This window comes from Marmota monax, unplaced genomic scaffold (assembly GCF_021218885.2).
Source record: "Marmota monax isolate L192 unplaced genomic scaffold, Marmota_monax_Labrador192_F-V1.1 WCK01_AAM20220418_F8-fsc00125, whole genome shotgun sequence".
Lineage (NCBI taxonomy): Eukaryota > Metazoa > Chordata > Mammalia > Rodentia > Sciuridae > Marmota > Marmota monax.
The window spans coordinates 9,373,946-9,388,756 of record NW_026695235.1 but is presented as its reverse complement, the minus strand read 5'-3'; the positions used below and the strand labels follow the sequence as shown (position 1 = coordinate 9,388,756).

The window sequence follows — 14,811 nt, the reverse complement described above, 5'->3', positions numbered from 1 at the left end:
ATTAAAGTCTTGAAATAATATAGATTAGAAAATAATTCAGTAATAAAGTGGCCTTAGAAGAGTCTTTTAAACAAGAAAGGATATAATTTAGGAAAGAGAAAACAATGAATTGTTATAAAATGAAAATTAAATGAGAAGGAACCCATCAGAGAACACACAAGAGAAAGCATCGTACGGAAAATAAAGACCAGCAAGAAAACCCAGGTAGAAAAGGAAATGGTGAAAAGAATGAGAGGAGAATACACGGACTCCAGGCAAAGACAGTGGGCTAAAGGTTCAATTCGACTCTGAGAAAGCAAGCCAAACCACAGAGCATGAGTAAAGAAAATTCCTTTAATTGAAGGATTCATAGTTACCACACATTGAAATGACATACCTTCACCTGGGAAATGGCCCTAGGGTGCTCAGAATTCTAAGAAGACTGTGAACTGTGACAGTTAAGAAGAAAGATCATTTGAAAACCCAGGAATTGAACCCCAGGGCTTAACCACTGAGACACATCCCCAGCCCCTTTTTAAAAACTTTTTTAAATTTTGAGACAGGTCTTGCTAAGTTGCTGAAGCTGGTCTCCAACTTGTGATCCTCCTGCCTCAGTGTCCTGAGCCACTGAGATTACAGACCTGCACCACCACACCTTTGGTCTTTTGGTAATGGTCATTCTAGCAGGTGCAAGTGTGAGTTTAATCTGCGTTGACCTCATAACTACTTAGATCAAACAGCTTTTCATGAATTTCTTAGTCATTTATATACATCCTTCAGTGAAATATCTAATATTTTACCCATTTTTTTTGATTGGGTTGTTTCTTATTATTGTAGAGACAGAAAGATTTTTTTTCTTGATACAAGTTCTTTATTAGAAATATGATTTTATATTAGTTTCTAATTTCATTTTCTTAAAGGGGTATTTGGAAATTCCAAAATTCTCAATTTTGATGAAGCTTAGTGCATCAATTTTTGTCTCAAGGTTTGATCTTATGCCATAACCCAAGGGCACGAAGATTTCTTCCTATCTTCTAAAATTGTTACTATTTCTACACTTTAAATTTAGGCCTATGATTTGTTTGGGTTTAATTTCTGAAGGTTGTATGATATAAGCCTCTGATTTCTGCTTTTTGAAGTGGATCCAGTTATCCCAACCATTCTTTTTAAGACGTCATCAGAATTATGCAGTACTACCTTAGGGGACATATTTAAAGTTTTCTATTAGTAATTAGTTTTAGATGTCTATAGGGTGCACACCTGTCATTTTAGCTACTCAGGGGACTGAGGCAGGAGGATTGCAAGTTTGAGGCCAGTCTCAACAATTTAATGAGATCTTGTCTCAAAATAAAAAATAGAAAGGACTTAGTTGTAGCTCGGGAGTAAAGCACCCCTGGGTTCAAAACAGTACGAAAAAGTTTTAGTGAGAATAAAAATTTTTAGGTACAATTATTGGTACATCTACTTTCCAGATAGTTGGAAAAGAGGAAGGGGAAAAGACAAATACTATTCTCAGCTACATCATCTGCCTTAAAGTAACATTTTCCATATGTGCACACATTTTCCTCCTCATGTATCTCAGCAACTAAAGTTTATGTCTTACATTTACTTATGTATGCTTGACAAAATTTGTCTGTATTTATGTATGTATGTAATGTTTCCACACATGGAGTGAGATACTCCACGCACACACAAACATACTCACCCACATAAATGTATACACAAATATACCTATATATGTACATACAATATGTACTTGTGAAATGATTACCACATCGAGTTAAATAACCTACCTGTCACATTTCCTCACCTGGCCCTGTGCACATGCATGTGCTGAGAACATTTGAGGTCTATGGTCTTTGCAGATGTTGTGTGTAGAATACGGTATCATCAACTGCAGTCACTACGATGTAAGTTAGATCTCCAAAAGTTGTTCATCCTGCAACACGGAAACTCTGAACCTTTTACTTAGCAGATGATCCTGTGATCCCAGTTCTGGGCCGACAGCCGCAGAAATAAAGTCAGTACCTCAAAGAGATGTCAGCACTCCCAGATTCCCTGCCACACTGGACACTACATCCCAGATATGGAAACAGCCTAAGTGTCCGTTAGTGTACACACACACACACACACACCACACATGAGTCCTTTGTCAGATGAATAGTTGGTAAATGCTCCTCACAGCTGGTGAGGACGAGGAGAAAAGGGAGCTCTCACACACTGTGGTGGGTGGACACTGGCGAAGCCCTCTAGATAACAGAGGTTCTGCTAGTAGTCCACAGTGTGACCCAGGTCTCCCACTTGTGGCTGTAAACACAAAGGAAGTGCAGCCAGCACACCAAAGGCGTCCTGTGCCCCGTGTTTGTTCCAGTATGATTCACAGTAGCTAACATGGAGTCTGCCCAGGTGCCCAGCATGCATAAACAGTCAAAAAAATGTGGGTATCTTCAGCCATAAAGAAGAATGGAATCTGCCATTTGCAGCCAATGGGCAGAACTGGAGGATACTGTGTTAAGTGAAATCAGCCAGACACAGAAAATCAAGCATTTCAAGTTCTCTCTCACATGTGTACGTTAAAAACAGAAAAGTCCACCTGAACATAGGATTGTCATTCCAAGGGTCTGCAAAAGAGGAAACTGGATAATGGTGGCTCAGTGTCCTTGTACAGGCTGTGTGCAGGTACCGAAAGAGTTCCTGAGCCACGTTAATGTGGCAGTTAGTCCATGTTAACCAAAAATGAAAAATCAAAGTGCAGATTTTTTAAAATGAATAAATAAAACACATTTGAAATTTTTTGTTTTCTATGTTAAAATTCTTTGTTTTGCTAAATGAGTTTTACAAATGTTAAGAAGTGCCTCTTCCACTGTTCATCCTTTGAAAGGGGAGGCCTCACCTTCCCAGCTCTGAGAAGCCAGTCCTCTCCTGAGGTGAGCCCACAGCTCCTGTTGAAGCCTGCTCTTTCCGGATGTTTTAGTGATTTAGTAGAGAACCACAGGCAGAATCTCTGACCAGATTTTGAACAGGACGAATCTGTAGGGACAGGGCATGTTTATGTGTGACTCGGTGTAAAATCTTACAGATCACACTGTGGTATCCAGAATTTCAGGGACGCAGGAAGCCCCAGGATTCTGAATGACCTCTGCCTCCCCCTGCATGACCTCTAAGAGCTCTTCTTTCCCCCGCAGACCCAGCGAACTCAGCTCCGTCCATACTGGACGGGTTTGACCATCGCAAAGCCATGGCGGGGCAGCGTGTGGAGCTCCCTTGCAAAGCGCTCGGGCACCCTGAGCCAGATTACCGCTGGCTGAAGGACAACATGCCCCTGGAACTCTCTGGGAGGTTCCAGAAGACAGTGACGGGGCTGCTCATCGAGAACACTCGCCCCTCAGACTCAGGCAGCTACGTGTGCGAAGTGTCCAACCGATATGGGACTGCTAAGGTGATAGGCCGCCTGTACGTGAAACGTAAGTTGGACGGTAACTGGCAGAGGTGGTGTCGGCCGCCATGGGTGGTGCTCCTGTGGTCAGCAATGGCCAGGCTTGGTCCACAGCCTCCCATTAACCTCATGACACCCTGTTGACCTTGGCAGGAGCCCTGCTTTTCAAATGAGGAGATTGATGCTCAGGGGAATCGTTCAGGGCCACACAGCAGGGGTTGAAGTGACAGCCTCCTGATGCGTCCACCTTGAGATCATTATCAGGCCACAGAATGACTGCCCAGCCAAGAGGACATAACCCAGCTGTTGGTTCACATGACCAGCCTCTCTGTAAACAGACAGGGGGAGAGCGCATGGTTCTTTGGGCACAGGTGATGGTAGCCAGTGTCATTGTTGGTAGCCTCTTTCCAGATGCTTCTTTACCTTTCTAAATGGAGCTGTTATCTGCAGAAACACAGGACTCCAAGTTAGCCACATACTGGGCTTGGACTCAGTGTTCCAGATGGTTTGGTCTTCATCTCAACACAGTTCAGCTTCAGTGCATGGTCGTTGTGGCCTGGAGAAACCTGTTGAGGTGGCAGGTACTGAAGGCCCATAAGAAGCAGGGGACGCGGCCACAGGGCACACACATTAACCCAGTCCAGCACCCTGCATATTCCTCACTGAGAACCAAATATAAGTGAATTACCCAAGATCACAGGACCGCCTGCCCATCTTTCCTAGTCCAGTGTTAAGCTCCCTCCCAAAGACTCCTCCCCCTCCTGTTGGCACAGACTTTCTCTTTCTAAAGGCCTTCACCACAGTGAACTTGTCAAAGGTTCAAGGAAAGGTCTAAATTCCAGGTCTGCAGTGCCCAGGGAGTGCTCTCTCCTGCTATCTTCCTCCTGCTCACTGCTCCTTCCCAGGGGGGAACACTGCTGCTCAGTTCAGCTCTCTTCTCAGACTGAAGGCATTCCCTCTTCCCCCTCAGACCTTCTCTTTACTTTGGATTCTTCCTTTATTTTTATGGCTTCAAATTCCTCCCCTCTGAAAAAAGCCCCAAATCCGCATAGTCAGCCTCCGTCTTCTTCCTGGTACCAGAAACCTGTGTCTCCCAATTTTATTTCATGTGAGGAGCTGGCTCTTCCAAAGAACAAGGTAGACAACCAACTGGAGTCTCACTGTCTCTTCCTCCAACAGGGCTCTCTTTATGAGCACACCTTCCCCTCCCTAATGCTGACTGTGAACCCTGGGTCTTCTTGGTGCCCTTCGCCCCACACCCAGGTCCTGCCAAGTCCTGGAGATGGGCTTCCATGGTGCCTGGCAGCTGGGCTCCAAGTCCCTGCCTGTCCACGCTGGGTCTTCAGTGTGCCTCCCCTAGACACCTGTGACTCCTCCTTAGTGACCAGCTCCCTCAGTCCCATTTGGCCAACATAATAGAATCACTCCCTTCTACATATCCCTTGGACTGGGAGCCTCACTTACTCAACAGGCTCAAATGCCTTTGTTAGTTCTCTCTGATTTTTTTTTTTTTCCCTGAGGTCCCTTGCAATCTTGTCCCTTGCTGCTTTTGTTTTCCCATTGCTCTCCTTATGTGGCATCTAAACTGAGTCAGGAACCCTTCCTGGGACATTCCCTCTTTCCCTTCCAGCTGGCCTGAGATCCAGTGGGGTGAGATGAGCAGTCAGGCTGAGCTAGGATGGAAAACGGTTTTGTGTTCTTTATCATTTACCTGTTAGGTAGGTTTCTTTTCCATCTACCTGTTAGGTTGGTTATTCCTTCATCCCTCTGAATAAACATTTCCAGATGATGATACAAAATTCACAGAATTAGGGAAGACTGCCTTAAATATTGTATGAGAAATGTATGGCAATCTTATGGCGCATACAAGTTTGCACCACAAACCACTGACCTTTTTTTCATCTGTAAGTTTAACCCATTCTTGGCACATGATAGATGCTCAGTAAATGTTTTCTACACTGAACTAGGGGTTTGAAATTGCAAACAGGAATTCAGGGTTAGGAGTTTCCTTTCTGCCCCAGTCAGTGAGCCTTCTCTTAAAGAGAAACCTATCATCCTCTTATCAACCTGTTTTTTGCAGCTGTGTGCTCTTGGCCCTGGGTAAGCCACAGGCAGCGTATGAGCGATTACACGTATGTGTAGAAGTGTGTCAGGGCTAGACCTCGTTGCTTCCTTGTGACCAGGCAATGGGGTTTATACACCCCTGGGGCCCTGTTGGTAACTAGCCTGTTGCATTCCTGATCATCTGTGGGTCACAGCCAGCATCCTCCCGCGTGCTCAGTGGGAAAGCAGTATGGCCAATACTGTGTTATTCGTTGTGTAAAGAAAGAGGGGAAGAAAGACAGCAGCCAGGAGGCTGTTCCCAAGTGAAAGGGTGCTCCTGGAAGGATGCTGACGCAGAGACCGCGAAGCCGTGGCCGCGAGGCGACCAGCTTGTTGCCAGTGTGCTTCTGGGGTGATATCCAGTGACGCTTTTCCTTTCTTTTTCTCTCTCGCCCAATTCTCCAGAGCCACTGAAAGCCACCATCAGTCCCAGGAAGGTCAAGAGCAGCGTGGGGAGCCAGGTTTCCTTGTCCTGCAGTGTGACAGGGACTGAGGACCAGGAGCTCTCCTGGTACCGAAATGGTGAAATCCTCAATCCTGGCAAAAATGTGAGGATCACAGGGATCAACCGCGAAAACCTTATAATGGATCACATGGTCAAAAGTGACGGGGGCGCATACCAGTGTTTTGTGCGCAAGGACGAGCTGTCTGCTCAAGACTATGTGCAGGTGGTCCTTGAAGGTCAGTGGGCTTTCTGGGCGGGGGGGGGGTGGACCTGAAAAGCAGACACGGGGCAGAGCTGTGTGGCGGTTTGCGGTTCTCTCTGTCTCTCCAGCTCGTTGCTCTGCCCTAGCGTTTCACACTAGCTCAGGCATAAGAGAGAGAGAGAGTGAGAGAGAGAGAGAGAGTGTGTGTGTGTGTGTGTGTGTGTGTGTGTGTATGTCCTGGTGAGAATGAAGGCATCACGTGTGAGGTGGCATGGACCCCAGTGGCATTAATATTGTGCACTCATTTCAAGTTACTTGTCAAGACAGAAACGTGACACTGATGGCTGGACTGTCTTCCTCTAGACCTGGGTCTCGGGAAGCCTCCCTGGGGGCTGTTTCCCACAGGGTGGGATCTAGCAGCATCTCTTCTGCTACCCCCAGATGCCAGCAGCATGCCCTTCATGTGGCAACCACAGAAATATCTCCTGGCTTTGGCAAATGTCCCCTGAGGTGGGTGCAGGGAAGGGTCTGGCCTCCTGGGGACAAGGATAAATCTAGAGACAAATTTTAAATCAAAATTTTAATACCGTGCTTGGTGGGGTGAAAATGGCATTCAGTTGTTAGAGTTGTCTCTGCCTACAGATTCCGATGTCCACCATTTGGGTGGCTAGGATGTGTGCAGAATCGATTGGTGGAATTTAATGGGATTTTGGAAGGTTTTGATACTGGCTTTTCCTAGCTGGCGCAGCACCCTTAAATCTCCACACTCATCAATCCATCAGGGAAAGAAGCTGTGACAGGGAACACTTTTGTCAGACATCTAGGCACAGAGGCAATTGGACTCGCTTCTGTGTGTCTTGTTGGAAATTGTGCCTTTTGATATCATTTAAAACTCATCTGTTATCAATTGATTACAATAATGAAATGATTTTTATATAGCCCAAAGGGAGAATGAACAAAATCCATTAGTTTATGAAAGTCAGCTTAAATGGGTCTCAATGCTAAGAGAATCCTTCTGTTATTGCTTTTTTCACCTTCGCTAATTTTTAAGAAGTAGCAGGCTTCGCAATGAGCTGCCTACTCTGAGTCAAGCATTTCACTGCAGACAGTGAGATTTGCAAAGCAGAAGTGAAGTGAGCTGAAGGCCCGGCATGCATACGAAATGGCTGGCACTGCGTTCCTCAGAGTGATTGAGTGCAGAACGCCATCGATTTGCACAGAGCCAGGTCGCTAATGACAATGCTCCCCAGTCCTTACTCACTATTTTTAGAGTCTTTGTAGAAATAGGAGAGATTACCTATCTAGGCCTAGTTACCGCGGCAACCATCTCTCTCGTGTGACTAAGAAAACCTAAAGAGCATATTGATAATCCATAATGATGTTGAAAGGGCTCAGGTTATCAGAGAGTGACAGCGAGAAAGATTTCAAAGACGCTCCAGTCTCACTGGGAAAATAACGTCGGCTTTCATCTCCAAAAAAGCCTGTCACTTGAACAAAAAGAGGGGCAGGGGGGACCCCCGAGCACACACGTGGATTTATTTGTCGCATGTCACTTTCCATTCAGGACAAGAAGCTTCATTTTATTTTTCTCTCTTCTGAGAGATGACAGTGCTAATGTAGCAAGAGAGAGAGCAGAGCTGGAATCACAAATACATATCTAGTACCTGCTGGAGAGGTGTGTCCATCCAGGGTCCCCAAGGAAGCCTCCAGGTACTCCATGAGATGGCCACAGATTAAGATGAAAGGTAAAGTCTCACACTACCTTGGACAGCACATGACTGGGATAGGATGGACCATCTGTGGGAACACTTCCCGTGAGGCTGAAGAAACCGGAGCCTAGCAATGATAAGTTCCAGATAAACCCTGAGCTATCCACTTGGCAAATGTAATAATGAAAAAAGAATTAATAGATTCAATTTCTGGAAATGATAAAATAGCAAATGTAAGACCAACCTTCAAGCACATAAAATGATTAACTTGCAGAGGACAGATACGCGATGGAGAAATACCAAAAATGGGGAGAAAGGAGTTGACCTTTGGAAGAAGGGAAAAGAGCCAGTAATGTCTCCATCTTCTCCTGAGGATACTTCCCAACAGTCCATGCAATGTAGGGAGGAAAAGCAAATCATCGAGTCTTACTGGACTCAAGTGAGCGAAGACAGAGTTCAGGGAGCCAAACACCTGCAAGCTGAGGGGCTGGGGCAGAAGTTCTAGGAAAGAGGAAATAATGAGAGTCCCCAAATGCACAAATTCACCTCTTTAGAAAATTTGGTGGGCAAATGAACTGCAAAAGTGTGTGTGTGTGTGTGTGTCTGTGTGTGTGTGTGGTGGAATTCTGTCTGCAATTAAAAATAACTAAATAACTAGATGTGTTAAAACAAGACACATAGAACAACAAATATAAAAATAGGATACTGTGACCAGTTAACAAAAAGCAAAGTCAGGGGACAGAAGCAGACCTGGAAGTGACCCCAGTGTTAGAATTAGCAGATGAAGACTTTAATGCTGCTATTGAAAACACAGTCTAGTGTAAAGGAAAATATGGACACCATGAGTGAACGTACAGGAGAAAACAGCAGAGAAATGGAAACCATGAGAAGAAATGGACAGAAATGAAATGATTCACTGAATTTTCTTTAATGCAACATTAGAGAAGAAAGAAGAAAGGCTCAGTGGGCCTGAAGATAGAAAAGCATGAAGAGGATCATGCACATCAATGGCCTGAGCCAGAGAGTAGTTCCTGTTTTTCCAGAGATGGACAATGGTTGGGGGTGGGAGGCTATTTGAAGAAATAATGGCCACAATTTTATCTAATTTGGCATAAAAAAAATAGAGTGTCAGATCCAAGAAACTTAGGAACCCTCAAGGAAAAAGACAAAATTCCATGTAGGCACATTAGAGTCAAGACACAGAAAACCAAAGAAAGAGAAAACTTTGTCCATCTGAGGGAGAAAATATTCCATGAAGGGAAGATCAGAAGAGGAGAAGTGGCTTCTCATGGGGTGTGTGGGAAGACTGAAGGCAATGGAGAAGCATCTTTATATTTTCTGCAAAAAAAAAAAAAAAATCAAACTAGACGTCTATAGCAAAATAGTCTTTAAAAATTAAGGCAGAATAGCTGGGTGTGGTGGTTTACGCCTGTCATCCCAGCAGCTCAGGAGGCTGAGGCAGGAGGATCGAGAGTTCAAAGCCAGCCTCAGCAAAAGCAAGGTGCTAAGCAACTCAGTGAGACCCTATCTCTAAATAAAATACAAAAAACAAAAAAAGACTGGGGATGTGGCTCAGTGGTTGAGTGCTCCTGAGTTCAATCCCTGGTACCCCACACCCTGCCAAAAAAAACTAAGGCAGAATAAAGGTGTTCCCAATAAACAAAAGGTAAAAAGAAAATGATGACAGAAAACCCACACATTAATGCCAAATGAAGTCACCAGAGTAAAGGAAATTACGTAAAGTGGGGACTCAGATCCAAAGGAATAAAGAATGTGAGAAATGAAAACAATTCTTCATGACTTGGGCACAGGAAAAGATTCAGGACACAGAAAGCACTGAAGGTCAAAGACAAAAACATCTTTAAGAAAATTAAAAATGAAGTCATGGACTGAGAGAAAATATTTTAAGCATAAGCACAAACATATACTCTAGGTGCCACATGTATGTCTAACAGATATCATGTTTAGTATACACAGAATATTTGAGAAATCTGTCTGATTATTGTTATCTGATATATGTATTTGCATTCCATATACATTAAAATTCCTATAAATTGATAATGAAAAGGCAAACACTGTAATATAAAAATGCATGAATGCTGTGAGCAAAGCCACAAAAGGATGCACATGGACAGCCAATGGACATGTGAAAAGCAACATTGTTTCATGGTGTTTCCAAGGAAGCATGAAACCAGCATCTAAACAGGAGGAAATAGGAGGCAAACCCAGTTACCAGCAACTGTCTACAAAGTTATCCTGCAAAAATGTATCAAAGTTAAGAAACAAGAGATTGAAGACTATTCCAGATTCCAGGAAATTAAAGAGACTGGTAAATGTCAGGGGTGATACTGTCTGGAGTAGACGGAAATAGCAGGAAGAGACACACTCTGTCAGTGGGCAGAATTTCAGCAAGGAATGTGCACTCGATGATAGGCTGATTGCAGAGTTACGTTCCTTAATTTCATGAGCTGCTCTGTGGTTATGACAGCACATAGGCATGCATAAAAATGCTCTATCTTACATTTATCTGAAGCTTAAGAACAGGAAAAACTAGCGCCTGATGACAGACTAGGGCAGTGCTGCCTTGTGATGGGTAGGATTGATGAAAAGGAGCCCTGAGAGATCTTCCTGGGAAAGGTTTGGGTTCTGATCATCCTGGTGGTTACCGAAGTGTGTGCAGTCAGCAGAACCCACCTGTACACCTGTACAGTGCGTTTCACCGTAAATATCACCTGCACTGAACAATAGCATCAGTGAAGAACTCTTTCCTAAATGGATAAAAATCACACGAGTTTCTTGTGCTCTGGGTAAAAATCAGAGACATTTCCAGATGAACATTTCCTACATAAACTGTGGAATTATAAGGACAATTAAATAACCTCAGTGCTCCCATGTATTTGTGACTGGTGATATACCAAGAAGGACCTTGAAGACGACGTGGACCTCCTCTGTAACACTAATGCCCAGCTCAATGAGGCAGTACTTGCCCCACATTAAAGGCAAAACAACCTTTACGTTGCATTTTATTTTTGTCTGAGGTACAGGGAATTAAGCCCAGAGGAACTCTACTGCTGAGCTATACCCCTATCCCTTTTTACTTTTTTGCTGTCCTTGAACTTGCAATCCAATCCTCCTGTCTTAGCATCCCAGGAGCTGGGTTACAGCCTGGCCTCATTTTAATATTTTAAAGTTCTCTTTTCATCTCTGATAGTAAATAACAATAATGATAATAAAAATTAAAAAAAAAAACACTTTTCATGGGTTGGGGTTGTAGCTCAGTGGCAGATGCTTGCCTTGCATGTGTGGGGCACTGGATTCGACCCTCAGCACCACATAAAAATAAAAGAATATACTGTTCACCATTGAACAATCCAGGGTCACTGGAGTATACTATTTATTAATAAGGCTGGGAAACAAACACCACTGAGGGCCCCCACAGTGAGCATGTGAGGGTTCAGAACATGAGAGTGGGCAGCAGGGAGGCCACCCATTCCAGGACTCTGCTCAGCTGGCCAAACTGGACCCAGAAGTAGCCCTCAAGGTTTTTGCATGCTGAGTGACATTTTCCTCAAGAGATTTTGGAACACTTATTTTTCTCTGATGGAATTGCAAGAAATTTTTCTCCCTGCCGTGTGTGTGTGTGTGTGTGTGTGTGTGTACAGACACACACACACATATATATGTATTTATATATATGTATGTGTATATATATATATATATATATATATATAATAAAATTACAAATAAGAAAAATCTATTAATCATTCACTTTGGGACCAACACTTCAATTTGAGCACAAAATTTAAAAAATAAATAAATAAACAGGGTTAAACCAGTGGTATTTTATTGCAAGATTCATAGATCCTGTTTCATTTGATCAAAATTATGTCAAAGCGATCCACTGAGGCCAAGGAAATGTGCCCCAGGGTTGAACTGTTCACCTAGGTTGCTGGGCCTACTGGAAATGTCTTCGTTTGGACACATTTTCTTTAATGTATATGTATCTCTTTTTCTCGTAATGGAAAGACATATTAAAAAAAAGAAATATGTGTTATGATTACTCCCATAGGATAATAGGGAAATTGTCCATATAAGTGATAGAAAAATAGTGTACTATGAAGTTGATCTTTGCTAAACATACTGGAAATTGCTATGGAAACTTCTCTAAGGTTCAGATTCTAGTTGACCTGGGACCCTACTGGCTCATGTCTATTCTTATGGTACAATTATTAGTAATTTCCATTTTACTTTCAAAAACATTTTAAGTTTGCCCTACTTATAATACTTTTAGACATATTTAATAAACATAATAGAAAAGTCTAACTTATTTAGCTTGTACTGATTCTCAGGGACTGTATGGGCATTAGTGCAATTACCATTTCTAATGACATCTATAAAGATCATTCCTTATGAAAAAAATGACAAAAGATGGGACCATTAGACTATGGGTAGTTTTTTTGTTTTGTTTTGTTTTGTTCTTTTAAACAGCCCCCTAGAGAGAAATCCCTTAATGACTTGAGCGAAGTGGAATGAGAGTCCCCAAATTTACAAATTCACCTCCTTGGAAAACATGGTGGGTAAATGAACTGCAAAAGTTGTGTGTGTGTGTGTGTGTGTGTTTGTGTGTGTGTGTGTGAGAGAGCGAGAGAGAGAGAGAATTGGGGGGTGTTGGTGGCTCCAGTGGAGGTACACATTCTGAATTCAGCATGCACCTCTGCGTTACATTTGGGTTCCTTTTGTCAAGACAATCAGGACATAGACACGTGACTTGTCCAAGCTCCCTAATGCTGCGCCTGCCGGTTTTGTTGGGATTTCCCTGTTGATAAATCCAGGCCTCTTTTGTACTTGGCCAGCCTCTGCATTACCAACGAAGCACTGGGCAGCCTGCTGGGCAGTGGCGTCACTATTTGTATGTGCCACTTCCTTCCGTAATTTGTTTTCCTGCAGATGGAACTCCCAAAATCATTTCTGCCTTTAGTGAAAAAGTGGTGAGTCCCGCGGAACCCGTGTCCCTCATGTGCAACGTGAAGGGGACGCCCTTGCCCACCATCACGTGGACGTTGGATGACGACCCGATCCTCAAGGGCGGCGGCCACCGCGTCAGCCAGATGATCACGTCCGAGGGGAACGTGGTCAGCTACCTGAACATCTCCAGCTCGCAGGTGCGCGACGGGGGCGTCTACCGCTGCACCGCCAACAACTCGGCCGGAGTCGTCCTGTACCAGGCTCGAATAAACGTAAGAGGTGCTTGTCAAATCAGCTCCTCGAAACACACACATGACTCATTGTAGTGGAGAAGGAGGTTTCTGCATGCTCCAAGCCGAGCCCCGAATGCCAGAACCGAGTCCCGTCGCCTCGCGTTTGCTGCCCTCTCCTCCCCACTCAGGAATGGCCCGCGGGGGACCTGGGAACCCTGTTTCCTTAGTCAGCTGGTTCTCTTTCTCTCCTCTTAGACTTGTCCACTCGATCTGATCTTTTCTTTCCTGGTTTATGCTCTGCATGACTTTCCTTTCTCCTTTCCACCTGTCTCACTGCGTTCATGGTAAGCCCTCATGTACATGGCATCTAACCTACATTCATCCTGTGGCCTGGCACGATGCCCATCTCCACTGTGTACTCTAGAAAGATCCAAGGACCCATCAGTTGGTACCGACGTTTCACAAGCAGAGCCCGATGTGCCGTGTAGACTAGCTGCTCTTACCAATCAAATTGCCTATTATCTCGTAATTTAAAAATACTTTAATAGAAGTAGCCAATGAGGAAAAATATTTAATATTCATTCATTGGAAAGTAATGAAAGAAAAAATATCTTTTGAAGAAAATGTCAAATGCCTGAAATTTTATTTAACGGAAAAAGATGAGCTTACATGAACATAATCAATGTGTTTCTAACTCAAGGAAGAACGTTACCCGTTTCCCCACATGAGATGTGCCCTTAAATTATTTTCAAGAGTTTTCTTTATCTCCCCCAGGGCCTGCAAGCATTCGACCAATGAAAAATATCACAGCAATAGCAGGGCGGGACACGTACATCCACTGTCGTGTGATTGGCTATCCGTACTACTCCATCAAATGGTACAAGAACTCGAATCTGCTTCCTTTTAACCACCGCCAGGTGGCATTTGAGAACAATGGAACCCTGAAACTCTCCGACGTGCAGAAGGAGGTGGACGAGGGCGAGTACACCTGCAACGTGCTGGTGCAGCCGCAGCTCTCCACCAGCCAGAGCGTGCACGTGACCGTGAAAGGTAACCCCGTGCGCACCGCCTCGACTCAGCCTGGGAGAGGGGTGCCCTGGCCCCGGGTCTCTGTGCAGGGAGATTTGCGGCTTGCGGGTTGCGGGGTGGTGTGTTGGCTCCTGCATCCTCTGAGGACCTGCAGATGAGTTCTTTTTCTCTGGGTGGATTTCCCAGAGGACATGCGCGGTTAACATCAACTTAGAACACGCTCGTTGGCTTGGTTACCTAGCTATCTGTCAGTTGGTTATAAAACGTGTCTTTCTTTCCAAAAGACTCCCCAAAGTTGGATTTTAGAATCCAACTAGAAGCAATATTTTGTAGTGAAGGACTTTAAACCAAGATCTCACATTGAGTAGGCAGTGGGGTGGCATAGGATTCCAGGGCCACAGGACCCTCCCCAACTGAAGCCTTCTGACATCATGGTGTGGTCTGTTGGGGATTCAGCAGCTCAGCCCCCGTCTCCTTAGCAGCAAAGGCAATGAAATGACAGATCCACCCAGGGACACACAGCTGTGCAGTGGCAGACCCTGAGGGACCCACTTCTTCTAGTCCCCAGCCAAATATAAAATGAAAATGTTCCAGCTATGTGAATAATCTACATGAGGTACACCCTGATAACAGTTCTAAAATTGTAATAAAACCATCCTCCAAATCAGCATAAGCCGCCTGCCTAAGCTGTCCAAGTGACAAAGTTGCGC

At 44.3% G+C, this 14,811-nt stretch overlaps 1 protein-coding gene across 2 annotated transcripts in view; it reads left to right on the top strand.

Annotated features, from left to right (window-relative positions):
• Positions 1-14,811, top strand: part of Dscam (DS cell adhesion molecule) — a 668,205-nt gene that overhangs the window by 399,667 nt on the left and 253,727 nt on the right. For both annotated transcript variants that reach the window (XM_058577314.1, XM_058577315.1), the window contains exons 5-8: positions 3,165-3,443; positions 5,924-6,199; positions 12,822-13,118; positions 13,847-14,122. In XM_058577314.1, coding sequence (XP_058433297.1) covers positions 3,165-3,443; positions 5,924-6,199; positions 12,822-13,118; positions 13,847-14,122 — 1,128 coding nt within the window. The remainder of the gene's footprint in view (positions 1-3,164; positions 3,444-5,923; positions 6,200-12,821; positions 13,119-13,846; positions 14,123-14,811) is intronic.